The 15,921-nt window shown below is 39.9% G+C and overlaps 1 protein-coding gene across 1 annotated transcript; it reads left to right on the top strand.

The window, feature by feature from the left end:
- The first annotated feature begins 1,707 nt into the window (after positions 1-1,707).
- Positions 1,708-12,288, top strand: mboat1 (membrane bound O-acyltransferase domain containing 1). The gene is made up of 13 exons (XM_069143196.1): positions 1,708-1,995; positions 2,447-2,592; positions 3,011-3,088; positions 4,455-4,550; positions 6,770-6,825; positions 6,964-7,018; positions 8,158-8,350; positions 8,843-9,035; positions 9,128-9,231; positions 9,352-9,416; positions 9,525-9,657; positions 10,156-10,307; positions 11,385-12,288. The coding sequence occupies exons 1-13, from the start codon at positions 1,906-1,908 to the stop codon at positions 11,566-11,568; spliced, it is 1,545 nt and encodes a 514-aa protein (XP_068999297.1). The 5' UTR covers positions 1,708-1,905; the 3' UTR covers positions 11,569-12,288.
- The last annotated feature ends 3,633 nt before the right edge of the window (positions 12,289-15,921 follow it).

Here is a 15,921-nt window from a genome sequence, read left to right as displayed (position 1 = left end):
TTCATAATGTTTGTGTTGGTGCATCATGGTTGCGCAGCTTCTTTTTGGCCTTAATTGCCTGATTATTTTATGAGTAAAACGTTTGCAAATTCATCAATTATTGTTCTTTGTTTCTTCCATACAACAACACTGAGCACACCCCTATGCAATATTATTAAAATGTTAAATGATTCGAAATCTTACACAATATTATCTTTAAATTGTTGCGTTAAAGTTGAGCCTGGATGTAAGAAAAGTAAACCTATTTTGAAAATTGGTGAATTAGTATGTTTTTGTGGCAGAGAGTGGTACCAAAGGTCAGTCGACACAAATGACTTTCACTGCTGAGACATGGGAGTAAATATAATTTTATGCAGTTATAGCTGTGAGTCATAACTAATGCCCAAATATCAAGTTTTCCTCAATACATGGCCATTTTTGTTAAGATCATTAGAAGTGTGACCTTTAAAAGGGAAACATTTATGAATTCAGCTTGAAATGCTAGATTTTTTTTAAAATAATTAACGTGACATTTAATGAATTCCAATAGGAGAATATTATTTCCTATTGTTCCCCTCAACGCTGAGGTCAGGGGTCACAATCAGCTGCAAACGTCACGTTTTATTTCAGCAATTTTAAATAGGTTTTGAGCAATCATGTACGATCAACTTTAAAAAAGAAAAAAAAAAAGAAGGAAGTGTGTATCCTTTCACTGGGAGACAAAATCTCTGGTTGACAATATGCATTCACAGTCTTAATCTGTGTCACGAGTAATTTTCTGTTACCAAGAATGTCTAACAAAACCCAACTTCTTATTGGAGTGAGGAAATAGCAGCTGGACGATGTACCTAATTACATTTACTCATATTATATCTACATACAAACTGGGGGCTACTTGTCTTCACAAGTTGAGAAAATTCTCCTCTCTAACCCAACTATTTAAAAAAACATCTAGTGGAAAATGCATTGACATCAAGCTGATAAGAGGAGCATTTGTCTGAGCTTGTTGACTTTTTGGAGATATGTGGTTCTTACAGGACACCAAAGCTACATAGAAATGATGATCTCATAGAATATGATACAATGCCGTAGATTAAACAAAAATAGCCTATATGAAGCAGTTCAAATGAGGAGCTGTGCTATTAATCAAAAAACATTATTTATAATCGTAGAACTCTGACAGGGAACACACTTGCATACTATTACATAAGTAAGATTTTAAATGCAGGACTTGTAGTTTCACAGTGTGGTATTAGTGCTTTAACTTAAGTAAATGCTCTGAATTATTCTTCCTCTAGGATATAACCACTGGTATGGTATTCAACTCATGTTGAGTCAAGTTTTAAATGTTATATGTAATAACTTGTAGAAGAAATTATAACATCCTACTTAAAATTACTAGATATTACACACTATTTGTCTCTTCAAATGTTTACAATTAACTTGTTTTATAATACAAGTACAATATATCTACACTTTTACTTTTGAAGAGGAGAGGGACACGAAATCGAATTCGTGAGATCAACACTAACAAAACCTCTTTAATGACAGGACATTTTGAGGATACAAGAAAATTATAGAACATATTTCTACTTACGTGCAATCGTAGTTTGCTTTCTATTTACAGTCTAAAACTGGATGGTGCATTCTCCTCGGACATGCTTTTATTTTTTTAAGCACTAACCGGAAGAGCTTTGTGTTCTCGGTCTGACTTGACTGGTACTGACGAGGAGGAAAAGAAGGAGGAGGACAGAGAGCAGCCTGGGAGCGCTGTCCCTGGTCTGCAACCTGGTTTGACTTGTCACGGGGTCCGCTCGGGAAAACGATGAATTTCAGTCACAGCAAATATTAAGTAGTCAGTTCAAAATTTAGGGGAAAAAGACAACCGGGAGCACTGAGGCATCGCCACGGATAAAAGTACTCAGGATGGGAGAGCCGGTGGACGCTGCGTTTAAAACCACTGGATCCAGGTGGCTGCAGCCTGTCAGTGAATGCTTGGGCTTCCCTCTTGATCAGGTACGACTATCAGCCCGTGAGGCACAACCATATGGGGTTATTTGGGAAGAATTATAACGCATTTCTCCAAGTTGTGCTGCCTCATGAATAGCCCTCCACGTCATGAATGAATGGTCTGTTGTGCCACTTGTTAGAGAGACATGCAGTGATTCCTTTACGCCCACTTTGCAGTGTGATTATAATAGTATTAAAAGCTTTCCATGTGTTTTCCTCTCCAAAATAGTGACAAAATGAAGGTAACATGCACAGCAAAACTATGTGCATTGAATTTATATGATGGATCACTAAGTAAATTGGAAAAACTAATCAAATTCATAATAATCCTACCATGCAGTCACAATATCTGCCTATAAAGTATTAGAAGTTATTTTTGCCATTCATCAAACAACACATTGTTGAGTATTTTGAGCAGCTTTACAGCCCTATCCTCTTCTCTGTCTCCCCCCCATAGGTGAATTTTTTGGCATGCCAACTGTTTGCCCTGGCTGCTGCCTTCTGGTTTCGTCTCTACCTCAGTCCTGGCCACGCCAGCCCCCTGGTCAGGCATGCTGTCGCCACTCTCCTTGGCATTGCCTTTCTCATCTTCTGCTTCGGATGGTACTGTATGATACTGTCCCACACAGTGCTCCATTCATTTTCTTTTTTGTGACACGACGCCACTCGTATTTTCTGCTCTGAGCCGGTGACGTGACTTCATTACTTGCATGTGTTGGGAGAAAACATGTAGCAGTTATCTTTAACAGTTGACCTCTGTATAACTTTCTGACAAACAGACAGGAATGATACTCCTGTTCGTAGCAGAACAATGACAGTGCACAAAAAAAGAGATCCAATTTGATGTGTTGTTAAGGGGCTTCAGGGGAAACATGTCTAGACACTATTAATACATGCACACTGCATCATTTTACAGACATACAGCATAAAAACCTGCGTCGATTTTAAATTAAGACCACTGTATTATTCAAATAAGAGCAATGAGGCACATTTTCTGATGGTGTGAGTTTCTTTTCTGCAGGTACTCGGCTCATATCCTGACTGTGGTGTTTGCAAGCTACTTGCTCATCCTCAAAGCTGACATCAACAATGTACACAGGTAAGTCTGGGATATGTAATGGAGACCAAATGATTGGATTCGTGTAGTTCTTCAATCTGTAACCGTCCGGTAGCCCGGTATGTCTGGTTGTGGACGAGCCCACCTTTTCCTGTCGTGGAGTCGGCATGTGGCTTCGTTTAGGCAAAGGTAAACATAGTGATCATTTATGTGCTGCAGTCAGGTTTGGTTATTCATTGTAAATCTACGACTCAAACTGTCCCAGTAGTTCTCTCCCTCCTGCACATTCCTACACATACTTTAGAGCACCGGATGCCACCTCCCTCACCTCCCTGTCATAATGTGGCCTGAACACTCATTAAAAGCATGAAACTGACTCAAAGCACATCAGGTGAAAAACAGCCAGACACGCCAGCCGGACCAGTCTGCTCGATCAATAAAGACAGATTCACTGTGCGTGTGGCTGTGTGCATGTTTAAAAGCCTATTTCTCTCTCTTCTGCCAGGTTTGTAGTGTTTTTGTAGAACTTTTCTTGATGTTTAGTCGTGTGTGTGTTAGCTTGAGTCAACAAGTGTCAAGCTTGTGGTTTTTTTCTTTCTCTTTATGAATGGAGCAACATAAGTGAGGTAGGGAGGGCTGTGGTATTTACATGTACAAGGATTACCTGCAGGTTGAGCAGGTTAACTCTGGCATTGATCTGTTAAAGCAAAACACAGTGTAAATTCAAATTGTGTCCCTGGACGAACCTACATTCTGTGTTTGGCACCTCTGTATGACATACAACAGGTGAGAGGAGGTGACTAAATGAGTCACGACAAACTCGGGACACTCAAGTGCACACCTACAGTAATTAGTAATCCGTCTGTTGTAATTATAATACCAATACTTGTGACTTTTAGGGATTTCCTGTGGTGATTTGAGGTATTTCTCTCACCCATTACACAATATGTGTGACCTTACTTTAATAATAGGCCCTTAAATCAGGCTTGTGTCATTGTTTGCCAAACAATTTGAGATGTGCAGTTCGAATATTAACATTCATTTTTGCTCATGCAGGAACAACACAAGTGTGAAAGTTCTTGCTTAGAAAATAGGCAGTGGCTTTTTCATGATATCCATGATGGTGTCTTAGTCTGAGCATGCAGAGAAAACAGTAACATTTCCCTGGAATCAAACTCTTCCTTCAGTCATTAATTCTGGATATACAAAGTTTCTGAGGTGATATAAACAAAAAACAGGAGCAACTGGGTAGAAAATAATCTGCCTGTTCTATTCAAAGAAATCTGTTCATCTAGCCTAATGTTAGCAATTGATGGGTGAACTAATGTTACACCAAGAGCTGGCAGACCTACTCGCAGTATTTGAGGGCAAGAACATCTGATTAAGTTGTTCATTCCTCCACACACAGGTATTCCATGGTGACAGCTATGGGCTATCTGACAGCGTGCCAAGTGAGCCGAGTCTTCATTTTTAACTATGGAATACTCTCCACTGACTTCTCCGGGTAAGGACAATCTCAGTCATTTGGTTTCTTCGTTTCTTCTCTAATCTTTTCACCACACCCTCGTGGTGACAGCATATTAGTTATTTCAGTTTTAAAGCAGCTCCTGTGTTATCAGTTTCCAAACTGTGTGGTTCCTGTTAACACGGTGGACAGTGCCACAGCCTTCTGTAAATATAACACCACTGATTAAAAACGGGGCAGCAAGGGTGGCTAACAGTCGATTTTGCCCAGCTAGGTAGAGTTAAGGTCCTCGCTGCTTACTGACAACAGTAGTTTTGTTGTGTTTAAAGTAAGTCTGCTTCAAAAGACCAGGCAGGTTAGTCCTTAGTATATTTCTCTTTTGTTTCACTTTTCATTATGCTGTTACATTTTTTTCTTTAAAACTCTATAAACGTCATAAAAATACAGAAAGAAGAACTGGGGGAAAACAAACAAAGCGAAATGGGATCTCCTGTTGCAAAGATGGGAAGTTACTCCTCTGCCATGTTTCATAATTTTGAGATTGTAAAATTACGAATGTCTCTGTTTTGGAAATCAAAACTCTTCCCACATTGACGAACTGCATGTTTTACCTTGATTGCAGTATTCACAGATACAATTATTTGACTAAACATGGCACTGACAACGTGTGTGGTCAGGTTAATGTCTGACATGGTACCAGGGTTTCATAGGAAATGTCCATTCCAGATAAATTGTGCGGTTGTTCTTTAAAAGGTGACCGCTGACTTTGCTGACTTCTGACTGTATTCAGCAACTTTCTCTGCCTTGTTCCAGCGTGGATTAATTTGTTGGCAGCTTCGCTCATACTCCATGTGACGTTGGTGATGAGCAGCCAGGCCTGTGAGTCAGCCTTTGGTAGAGTCGTATGCTGAATTAGAAAACCAGATTTTTTTTTTTAAAAGCTCTCATGTTGAACTATCTGCCAGTTGTAAATCACAGACACTACATACACTATTTACCCTGGATTTAATTAATGAATCAGGTAGAGCGAAAGTTGTGCGACTTACTTTTCTCCTGACATAACAGCAATCATTTACGTCTGTGATTTTCTGGTTTTCTACTGTCAAAGTTAATCCAGAGTTTGTATCTAAAGTCTGTGTGTATTGTTTGTCTGCGAGCATTTCCCTAAGCTGATAACTTCTGACTTTGAGCAGCAACAGAAATGACACTGAACTCAGAAACATAGCTACAAAAAACAGTGTGCAGGCCACAGTGGTGGAGTGTTGCACATACTGGCTGGCACCCTGAAAATGTTTCTCTAAAGTCCACTGCCAACTCTCATCAAGCTGGCACTGCCAGCCGCACGGCCAGCCCCTCTCTGCCTGGGTTTCCATGCTGTGCACACAATGCAGCCCACTCACAGACAGGAACCAGCCTGTGTGTGTGTGTGTGTGTGTGTGTGTGTGTGTGTGTGTGTGTGTGTGTGTGTGTGTATGTGTATGTGTGTGTGTGTATGTGTGTGTGTGTGTGTGTGTGTGTGTGTGTGTGTGTGTAAGTGAGAGAAAGGCAGTGAGATGTAGTTTATATGTGCCTTTGTGCACACACACTCTCATTCTTGAGACAGAGGCTTGTGTGTCTGTGAATGAAGGAGGGGGAAGGCGTGTGACACCTACTGTACAGGACTTTATTTTCCTCTACTGCTGCCTCATTTCAAGCACTTTTCTGTTTTGTATGCCGTACTGGATTCCAGTGTCTCAAGCACCATTTAGGAGTTTTAAGTTAAAAAAAAAAAAAAAATACAGAATTTGAAGAATGACTTCAACTCACCAGCTAGATTTTCAAAATCTGGCTGTGCTGGTTTCAAAGAGAGATGCTCTTTAAACTGAATCTCTGGGGACTGGAATGAACTACATTGGATTAATAAGTGACCTGATTTGCCACGACTTCAAAAGAATGAAGCGATTCACCAGGGAGAATAAATTCTGCAGCCTCACACAGAGGCTCAGTTTGCTTCAACTTTGTCTTACATCAGTTGGTAAATAAAAAGATTAAAAAGGGCTCTCTGTCACTCAAACATCTGACTGACAGACAAACATGCTGCTTACTAGGCTGTCATGGTCTTTGCTTTTGACTTTGAAACCTATATCAGACTGGGTTGGTGAGGCTAAAACCTCTAACTGCTGAAAGATGATCACCATTTTCTTTACCATTTAATACATTTTCAAACTTGTAGAATCAAATTAAAAAGTAAAACAACTTATTTGTTTTCTCCTGCTCAGACCTTTGATGATAGTAACCCAGAAGATCACCACGTTGGCTTTCCAGCTCCATGACGGTAAGACAGACGAGTGGAGGCTCACAAACACACACATGCAAACTCGGCAGATGTTGCCAAGTCTTTTAGAGCCACATGCTCCCAGCAACATGTGGAAAAACCAGATTAAATACAGCCATGATTTCGTTACTTTTTTAGGTTTGTGTAAGAAAAATGAACAATTGACATCGGAGCAGAAGTTAATGGCCATAAGGTAAGTTTTTACTGTTTTTACTTGTTGCTGTGTAAAACTTTAAGGGGATTTGGAAACAGAATAGAGCCTATTAATAATAGATTGGAGGTCTCTGAGGTCTCATACTGAATTTAACGTTCTTTGCTTTTAAACGTGACCTTTGTGGTGTGCAGTATATACTCTACACTACAAGGTTAAATTGTATCAACACACAGAAGCAGAGATACTTTAAATGCTGTCAGAATGCATCTGAATTAACACCTTATTGAAAGCATAAATAACTATTTCTTTTCCTTTAGCCACGAAGGACAATGACAAGGGGATGAAATCATGGTGAATAGCTTGTTCATGAAAAAAAGCATGCTTGGAACTTAGAAAAGAGGCATCATTTTGCATGGAAGATCTTACATGTTTGTGCATGTGAATCAATAAAATCACATCCATCAGTGTACCATGCATGCCGTTTTATAATACATTCAAAAATGTATTAAAAAGCAGTCATAAAATCGAGTGTCCCACTTGTGTGATAACCCGGTAAATCTGGTGATTTATATATTATTTTACTTTACTTTAAGATTCCTGTGCTACCTGTATGGTTGGCTACAACTTCATTTTATTTACTCTGATTGCAGTTTTATGTTTAATTTCTGGCTGTGCTGTAAGTATAGTATACATGCTTGAATACATTCATAACACATACAAACGGTTAGTTGGCAACTTTGCTTTCAAGAATCAATAAGCACATTGAAAATCAGATTTTTGTATGACTTCCTGATTCCTCAGATTGTAGAACTGGTTACATATAGTTTATAACTAGTTGTCTATACCTAACCCTGGTTCTCTTAAATGCTCTCGAACTGCCGTGGAGGGTCAGAGGGACAAGATCTTAAGCTAATTCATAACATTTATAACACTGTGAATGTAAAAACATCTCTGTTTATTTACTCTTATGAACCTTAAGCTTTTCCTCTGCCAAGCAATAATACAGGTTTACAGGAGCCATGTTGGATTGTTTAATTTTTATCTAAAGATAAATGGCATGAATTTCTCATATTTCCACCCCATTTATTAGAAAATACATAATGACACTGTTGCATTTAACCTGAAGTGACTATACCTGTCATACTGAATATGAAAGGGTCCTCCTCTTCTCTCTGCAGTGTGAGGCCTTCTCTCATTGAGTACCTGAGTTATAATCTGAACTTCCTGAGCATCCTGGTGGGGCCGTGCAGTAACTATACGGACTACATAGACTTCATAGAGGGCAGACACGTCAGCAGGAGGCTCAGGCAACATCCTGGGACGTGTAACGGGCAGAACGGCTATGATAAGACACTGGACCCGTCACCCCTGGTAAGTTCACAAATACATCTTTTCTTAGTTTCATTTGTATATTCACAGGAATATTATCTAAAAACGTCAAAAGTACATCATTAAGTTTTTCATGCTGTCTGTCATCTGGAATAAAGTCATCATAAAGCAGTAATTGTCCTCGTTCCTCGCTCCTTGATTTTTGGTGTAAAACTTAAAGGTTTAAGGAGGCTGTAATAAAAGTGAACACTTCACGGCTGGTGCAGACTTGCTAAAAATAAAGTCTCCTAAATGGATGGAGCTATTCAGTTGCAGACATGTGGCTCATTAGCACAGGTCTATCCAAGATTTAATAGCATTGGGGTATCCAGATTTGTATACAGATCCAATCTGCTCTGAGATTTCCTTTAACCTGGAAGCTGTTACTCTGATTTAGGTCTTGGTCCTAAATGTGACTAATTTCTTCTGGTCTCATTTGGCTTTTGTAAAGTGAGTTTCCATCGATGCTGAGTAATTCTGTGTTTTTCAATGCAGAACGCTGTCTATAGAAAGCTACTGGTCTGCTGCGGCTGTATGCTGTCCTTCCTCATCGTCACTCGGTCCTTGCCGATAAAGTACAACATCAACTCCCACTTTGTCAGCCAGGCCCCCTTCCTCACCAGGCTCATGTACGCTTTCTTCTCCATACAAGCTGCAAGGCCCAAATTCTACTTCGCCTGGACTCTAGGTGAGTTTTGTCTGGCCAATTGTCTGTGCTAATATGATGGGGACAAATTTTATATTTTATTGCCATGTGATTGCTTTCGTCTGTTTCATCAGCGGATGCAGTCAACAACGCTGCAGGTTATGGTTTCCTGGGGATGGATGAAAATGGAAAGCCGTCCTGGGACCTCATCTGCAACATCAGCATCATCGGGATCGAGGTACCCTCTATGTTTTACATGATGGGAAAGAAAAGAAAGAGCATGACCTATTAGCACTCATTGTGATAGTGAATTAAGCATTGGAGCACACTGTCAGTGTTGTGACTGATCTTTTTTCAGACAGCAACCAGCTTCAAGACCTTCATAGACAACTGGAATATTCGAACAGGAATTTGGCTCAAAACGTGAGTGTTAACTCAACTCATTATTTAAATAATCAGAACCCTCCATAGTGTTTTATTTTATTTAACAGGTTCTCTTTCCCTGAATTCCTCTCTTCTTCCTCTTTTCAGGGTGTGTTATGACCGAGCCCCGAAGCACCGGTTGGCGTTGACCTTCATCCTGTCTGCTCTGTGGCACGGTGTTTATCCAGGGTACTATTTCACCTTCCTCACAGCCATCCCCATCACCATGGCAGCACGAGCTGTGAGTGACCTACCTCCTCTGGAAAATCAAGCAATTACTCCAACTTACAACTGGAAAAAAAAATGAACTGTATACAAAAAATGGAAACGAGCAACATACTGCAATTTTGAAGACTTGGGAGACAACCCTGCAATTCTGATAGCTTTGTTAAGATTAAGGATATCTAAAGCCACACCAATTTTTTCAGTACGACTCCAAACAAAGACGTGTGTTTAGAGTATGAAAGTGTGTTTAATATCTGTTTAAACCAAAATTGTTCCTCTGACCAGCTGACTTTTTATTACAAAACGGCAGCTCTGCTCTTCCTCTATTTCTCATATAGTAGTTAAGGTTAGTTGTGAAGATTCAAAGGTAAACCAGTAAGTAAAAATGGCAAAATATAACATACTGTTGTAGCTTTAGTAGTCTAAATAATCAGACAACAGTAGAGCATATATAGACTAACCTTTTCCCCTGTGTGACAACAATAACTTACTCCTCTCTGTCTCTCCCTGCCAGATACGGAAGTCTGTTCGCCACCACTTCCTGGGCTCCAGATCCTTGAAGCTGGGCTACGACATCTTAACTTGGGCCGCCACGCAGCTGGCCATCTGCTACACTGTCATGCCTTTTCTACTTCTTGCAGTAGACGACACTATAGTTTATTACAGGTATGTCTCAACTGGCTTTAACTTATTCTCTGACAACCCAATTTATGCTCCCTCATCCGTGAGGCCGGGTGAGACTAAATGACATCAACTTGCCACGTGTTCATATATGGGAAATAAAGCAAGAACACCTGTGCAGACATCCACACTCAGCCAAAAAGTATTGATAGTGCAGATTGTACACACTACAAGTCACTAACAACTGATGCTCCATCTTTTCATGAATAGTACTTGTCACACTCACCAATTTACTGTGTTCCCCTTCTGTTGGGGAATACAAGGATGAGGTATGACATGCAACAAGTGTCCCTCCAGTCCAGACTTTGCAGATTTGCAGTATGCACATTTAACATTAGGACACCCAAACGCCCCGCCATTTTATTTTCTGCACGTGAAGAAAACATCTGTGTGCACAGCCCGTCAGCTGTAGTATGCATTGAAGTGTGTGCATCCACTGTGCACGTACAAGTCCACAGCTCACTGCACCTGTGTTTAATGGGAAACAAACCTTTACCTTTGAGGACCAGTGCATCTATGTCTTGGTCATCTCTGAGCCAATTTAAATTACTATTTTAATTCATATTCTGTCTCTGTCCAAAAATGTTAAACACGTGAACTGGTGACCAAGAGATTGTGGGCCAGTAAGTCTGTCCCTGTGGACACTTTGGCAGAGTTTAAGTAATGTTTTGCCACAAATGTATCTGCAGTATTCATTTTCTGGAAGTTATTGCTTAGAATCAACTCAACAGACTATGAAATTCTTTCTTAAATGTCCTTTTGCTGAAACATTCAAATACTAGAAATACTAGTATTCATGTATTTGGAGGCTTTTGATAACATATGGTATGTCAAGAACTACAGTGCCAGCAATGCCCTTTTTATTGGATCATGACATGTACTGAGGTTGAAAAGCAGAGTTAAGCCCCACTTCTCTCTCTTTTTAAAAAAAACAAAAAAAAAACCATTTTAAAATATGTTACATTTTAGTTGTTAACATGATATTTTGTGGCCTGTTCTTCTTGGTCATGTAACATTTTCACACTGATTAAGTTAGAAAATGATGCACTCTGTTTTTTCTAGGTCGATGTACTTCCACGTGCACATCATCAGCATTCTGGCTGCGATTGCCCTGCATCGGAAACATAAACCCAGGGAACCGTTTGCCTCCACCAAAGCGTTTTCCTCCATCTCCTCCTCCTCCTCCCTCTCGGCTTTAGCCCAGTGCCAGCCTGTTCATTCCAACAACAACGACAAAGTAGACTGAAAATCCCCTTTCACCTCCTTTTACCAGTCTTCTCTCAAAGACAAGTGCGTATCCCCAGAGTGCATTCAACCAACTTAAAGTGGGAAAACATTGTGATTTATTTTTTGGGACGGTAAAGCGATAGGAAAAATAACTTTGATGTTATAATATGATGCAGGACTGGTACCTTTGGCACCGGATGGACCTGATGACAGACTTGTGACATTTTGGAAGATTAATACATCAAACATGAGCTCAGCAAGCAGACTGTAAAGAGAAACATGAGCTGAGAGAAAGTCTCTGGTACCACCGCCACCAGAACACTGGCCTCTCTCCACTTTCCCTTCCACCTGCCCCCAACAGTCCCTTCTAATTTCACCCCTCCATGCCCCTCTCAACACTGGCCTGCCTGCTCTAACAACAAAGCAGTAGCGTGAAGTGAGAAATGAGGCTCACTTTCTCTTCTGTCCTCAATCTGCACTGTCCTACTGACTGGTTGGATCCGAGCCAGCGCAGTGGGAGAGCAGCTCATAAACAGGCCACAACATACCAGTATACATGCACAACTCCTGCATAAACAGACACTGGGAAACAAATATGCACATACTCTCTTCTCAGACGCGCTTGCACCCGGTCACACTCTGATGGCACACAAAGGCCGCCCTTGTGAGGCCACAAAAGAGCATGACAAGAGGAGAGAGAGCTGCACCCACTGTGCCCAGAGGATTGTTAACGTATGTGTGTGTGTGTGTGTGTGTGTGTGTGTGTGTGTGTGTGTGTGTGTGTGTGTGTGTGTGTGTGTGTGTGTGTGGACCTTGTCATGAAAAACTATGAACTGTCAGTATTTCTTCTGCTGTTTAATAGCTGGGATGAAAACCGTATGAAAGACTAATCAGATCATGCAGCTCTCAAACTGTCTACTTTTAAAAAGCAAAGTCTTTAAAGCGGGTGCTCTGTAGAACGAGAATATACTTTATTAAAGTTTCTATGGATATTTCTGGGCTTCAGCTATGTCCCTGTAAACATAAAGGTAAAAGTAGGGAGTTTAATAGTGACGCAGTTCTTATTGTTTCAGTATTTATCATGTGCACGGTGCTGGATACCTGTTACTATGATACAGAGGAACTAAACAAAAAGCTGTGGAAGAAATGCATTTTAACTTTCTCTTTTTGGACAGAAACCATTGCACACTTTGGAAAATATGACCATAAAAAAGAAAAATGAGTCAAATGTATTTCCTCTCAGTGGGAGCACGGCGCTGTGATCGTCCTCTGGTTCTCTTGCGGGACTTGAGAGGCGGATTTAACAGAGACATCTGGTGGTTGTTTGTACTGTCTGAATTGATCTGAATTAGGTAAAGAAGGTAAATCATCTGTGACTGACTGAAATCACCACGCTTCAGCATCTCAATGAACTTCAACCAGGAGCTGATTAGCTATGTTTCCACTCATATTACAGTTTCACATCAGAACTCACATATTCATTGGTTTTTACTTTTTCACAACAGAATCGGATGAATAAGAAGTTGATGTTTGTATTACACAGGAGCAAAGCACAGCAAAAAACTATTATCACAGATGACAGATTAGGGATCACTGTGAGTTTGCAGCACAATGGTTTGGTTATTAATGGTGCTCTCTGCAGGCTAGAGTGATAGCTGTCAGCTACATTTAGGGTTGTTACAATACAGTTTGGTAGAAATGCTAACAATATATTTTTTAATTGAAGTGTAACAGTGCATGAAGACAAAATACATTACACTTGAAAATGTCTTAAATGCATCCCTGAGTATGGTTTGCCTAGTGAAAATGCATTTTGTCTCTGGGTACAGCGTGTTTAGTATCATGTTTGCCTATTTGATTATGTTGTAGAAACAATCATAGAGCATTTTGCTACCTGTTTTGGAATATAATCTCAGTTTCTACAAATGTCTGTTTTGGTTCAGTTTACATATTGACTCAACCCTCTGACACTTAATATTTAAAGCCTCAGAGTAGCATGAATGTTTTTTTTTGTATTCTTTTTCAATCACAACAGACTATGTATCATAACATTTATTAACTTTCCTGTGACAAAGACCCAGTTCAAAGACAAGTGTTGGTATGATGGAGGCAGGAGGGGAGGAGGGCATACAGGGACATTATTTAAGATTTTAAGGGGAACAATGAGGACAGAAATGAAAATTGACCCATTGTCGGTCTCTATTGGCAAATTGGAACAATTCCCTTCCTGACTACATTTTTATGTCTGGAGTTGTTTTGGAGTATGGAGGCCACCATTTAATTTTTTGTTGTTGATATGCCAGTGTCTAAATGCACAGTACCTCTCATGGAGTTAATGAAGTGTCAGTAATGACGACTCTGGGGACCTCTACGCTGTAGATTTTTTTTTTCTTTTGCAAGATGCCATTTGGCTGGCCAATCTAAACGGTTAGACCAATTAAAAAATTCCTTTGTAGAACACTTCGTCCCTGGATGGCCACTGTTGAAGGCTGACTGCACGTAAACTCTTGAAGAGGTGTATGTTCTGAAAAGTGAAAGTATGGCTTCGCTGTGACATTGAACAGACTTGTGTATTTAAGCCCTTATTAACTGGAACTGATCCTAACCTTTAAATTCAATATTATTAATAATAACGCGTTTGTGGCACCATACTGTTCGTCTACATGTTGGTAATGTGTTTTTTAGAACAGGGAAGTGAGCGATGAGTGGCACAGATCCATCGCATGACTACTCACTGTGTGAATGTGCCATCTGAATGAGCAGCTATTTGAATAACTAACTACTGAATATGAAGCTATTTCTTTGTGTTTATTTTGCAGATGTTTGTTATCTAAAAATGTACTGACTGTAAGGGTGTTTGTGTACCTGAGTGAAATTTTGTTTTTACACCATTGCTCCATTTTAGTATTGTTTGTGTGGAGAAAAGAGTGAGTGGTATAAAAAAAAATCTGGGCAACAAATAAAGTTTCATTTCGGACAGGTTTTCTATATAACTGGTTCATTATTGATAATAATGACTAGTTATAAAGTATTATGAGGTAAAAGATGTCAGGTTTAGTGTTTTGGTCATGTAAATCTGTCTTTTAGGAACAAGTAAAACCTCTGTTTAATAACTCCAGGTATCAGCGAGTCAGTTGTATTTGTATTTTGTCTGTTAGTGTTAACAAGTGACTCTCTCCCTCAGTTCCAGCATCAAGTTAAATCTTCTCCATGCGACGCCTCTCCCAAGCCGGTCAATCTCACCTGATATTCTCAAAGTAGCTCTGTCCCCTGTGTCACGTCTTTTCCCCTCCGACACAAATACAGTACGCCTGTGTGTGTGTGTGTGTGTGTGTGTGTGTGTGTGTGTGTGTGTGTGTGTGTGTGTGTGTGTGTGTGTGTGTGTGTGTGTGCTCTGTTTTTATGCTGCCTGAGTTCACTAATAACAATGAGACAATGAGATTAAATTGCCAACAAACATAAATATAATATACTTAAATTGCTATAAGGGGCTTGATTGCGCTTCTCTTTACAACTTCAAAGAGAACAAACTGTCAATGGTTTTAATCAGCATTTGACAGACTGTCCCACAAAGTGGAGAAAAACAGGTAGTGGACATGGATAGAGTTTCTGCAAACATAGACAGTCATTTGCATCTTTTAGTAAACAGACAGAAGGCATGTAGAGGGACAAGATAAGGTAAAGGTGTGGTGTGTTTGTCAGTATATATTGCACTGCCTGGACAACCTTTTTTTGTTTTTTCAAAGCACATGTCATTGTTTTTTTTTTGTTTTTTTTAAAAGTTTCTGTAGAAGTAAAATGTTTTAAATTTATATAGTGATATATTCTTTCACTCGAACTGAAACATACTTCTGTCTCTGTATGCACAGCTACAGGATGTCTACAGCCTTTCTGGAGCAGAAACAGGAAGATTATCTTGTTTGCTGTTGCTTTCTATAATTTGTTGGGTTTTCTTCTCTGTATCAGATAAACAACATCATGTTTCCCTGTTTGCTGTATTGGTCAATACAAAGGGGCTTTTGCTCCTTGCAGTCGAATATGCTGCCAATATTCAGTTTGCATTTACTACACATCATCTCTGCAAACGTTATTTCTATATTTTTATTAGCCTGTTAGACCTAAGAGCATAGAGTAAGATTACAATACTTGTAGCAACAAGCAACAGGTTTAATCTGACTTCAGTGAACTAATGTTAGCATCCCACAGAAATTTTAGTCATGATTTGGCGGCTCTGATCCGCCTAAAAAACACCTCATGGCGGAGAGCGAGGTCTTCCCAGTCTGCTGCTGACTGGCTGGCCTTCAGACAATACAGGAATAAGACAACACAGGCGATCAGGAAGGCCAAAATCAGTTATTACAAAGAAGAATTC

The sequence above is a fragment of the Embiotoca jacksoni genome, unplaced genomic scaffold, assembly GCF_022577435.1.
Source record: "Embiotoca jacksoni isolate LCO1_2020_lvr unplaced genomic scaffold, fEmbJac1.0.p SCAF_11, whole genome shotgun sequence".
NCBI lineage: Eukaryota > Metazoa > Chordata > Actinopteri > Embiotocidae > Embiotoca > Embiotoca jacksoni.
Note: the sequence above shows the minus strand (reverse complement) of the source record. Positions and strands in the feature narration are given on the sequence as shown.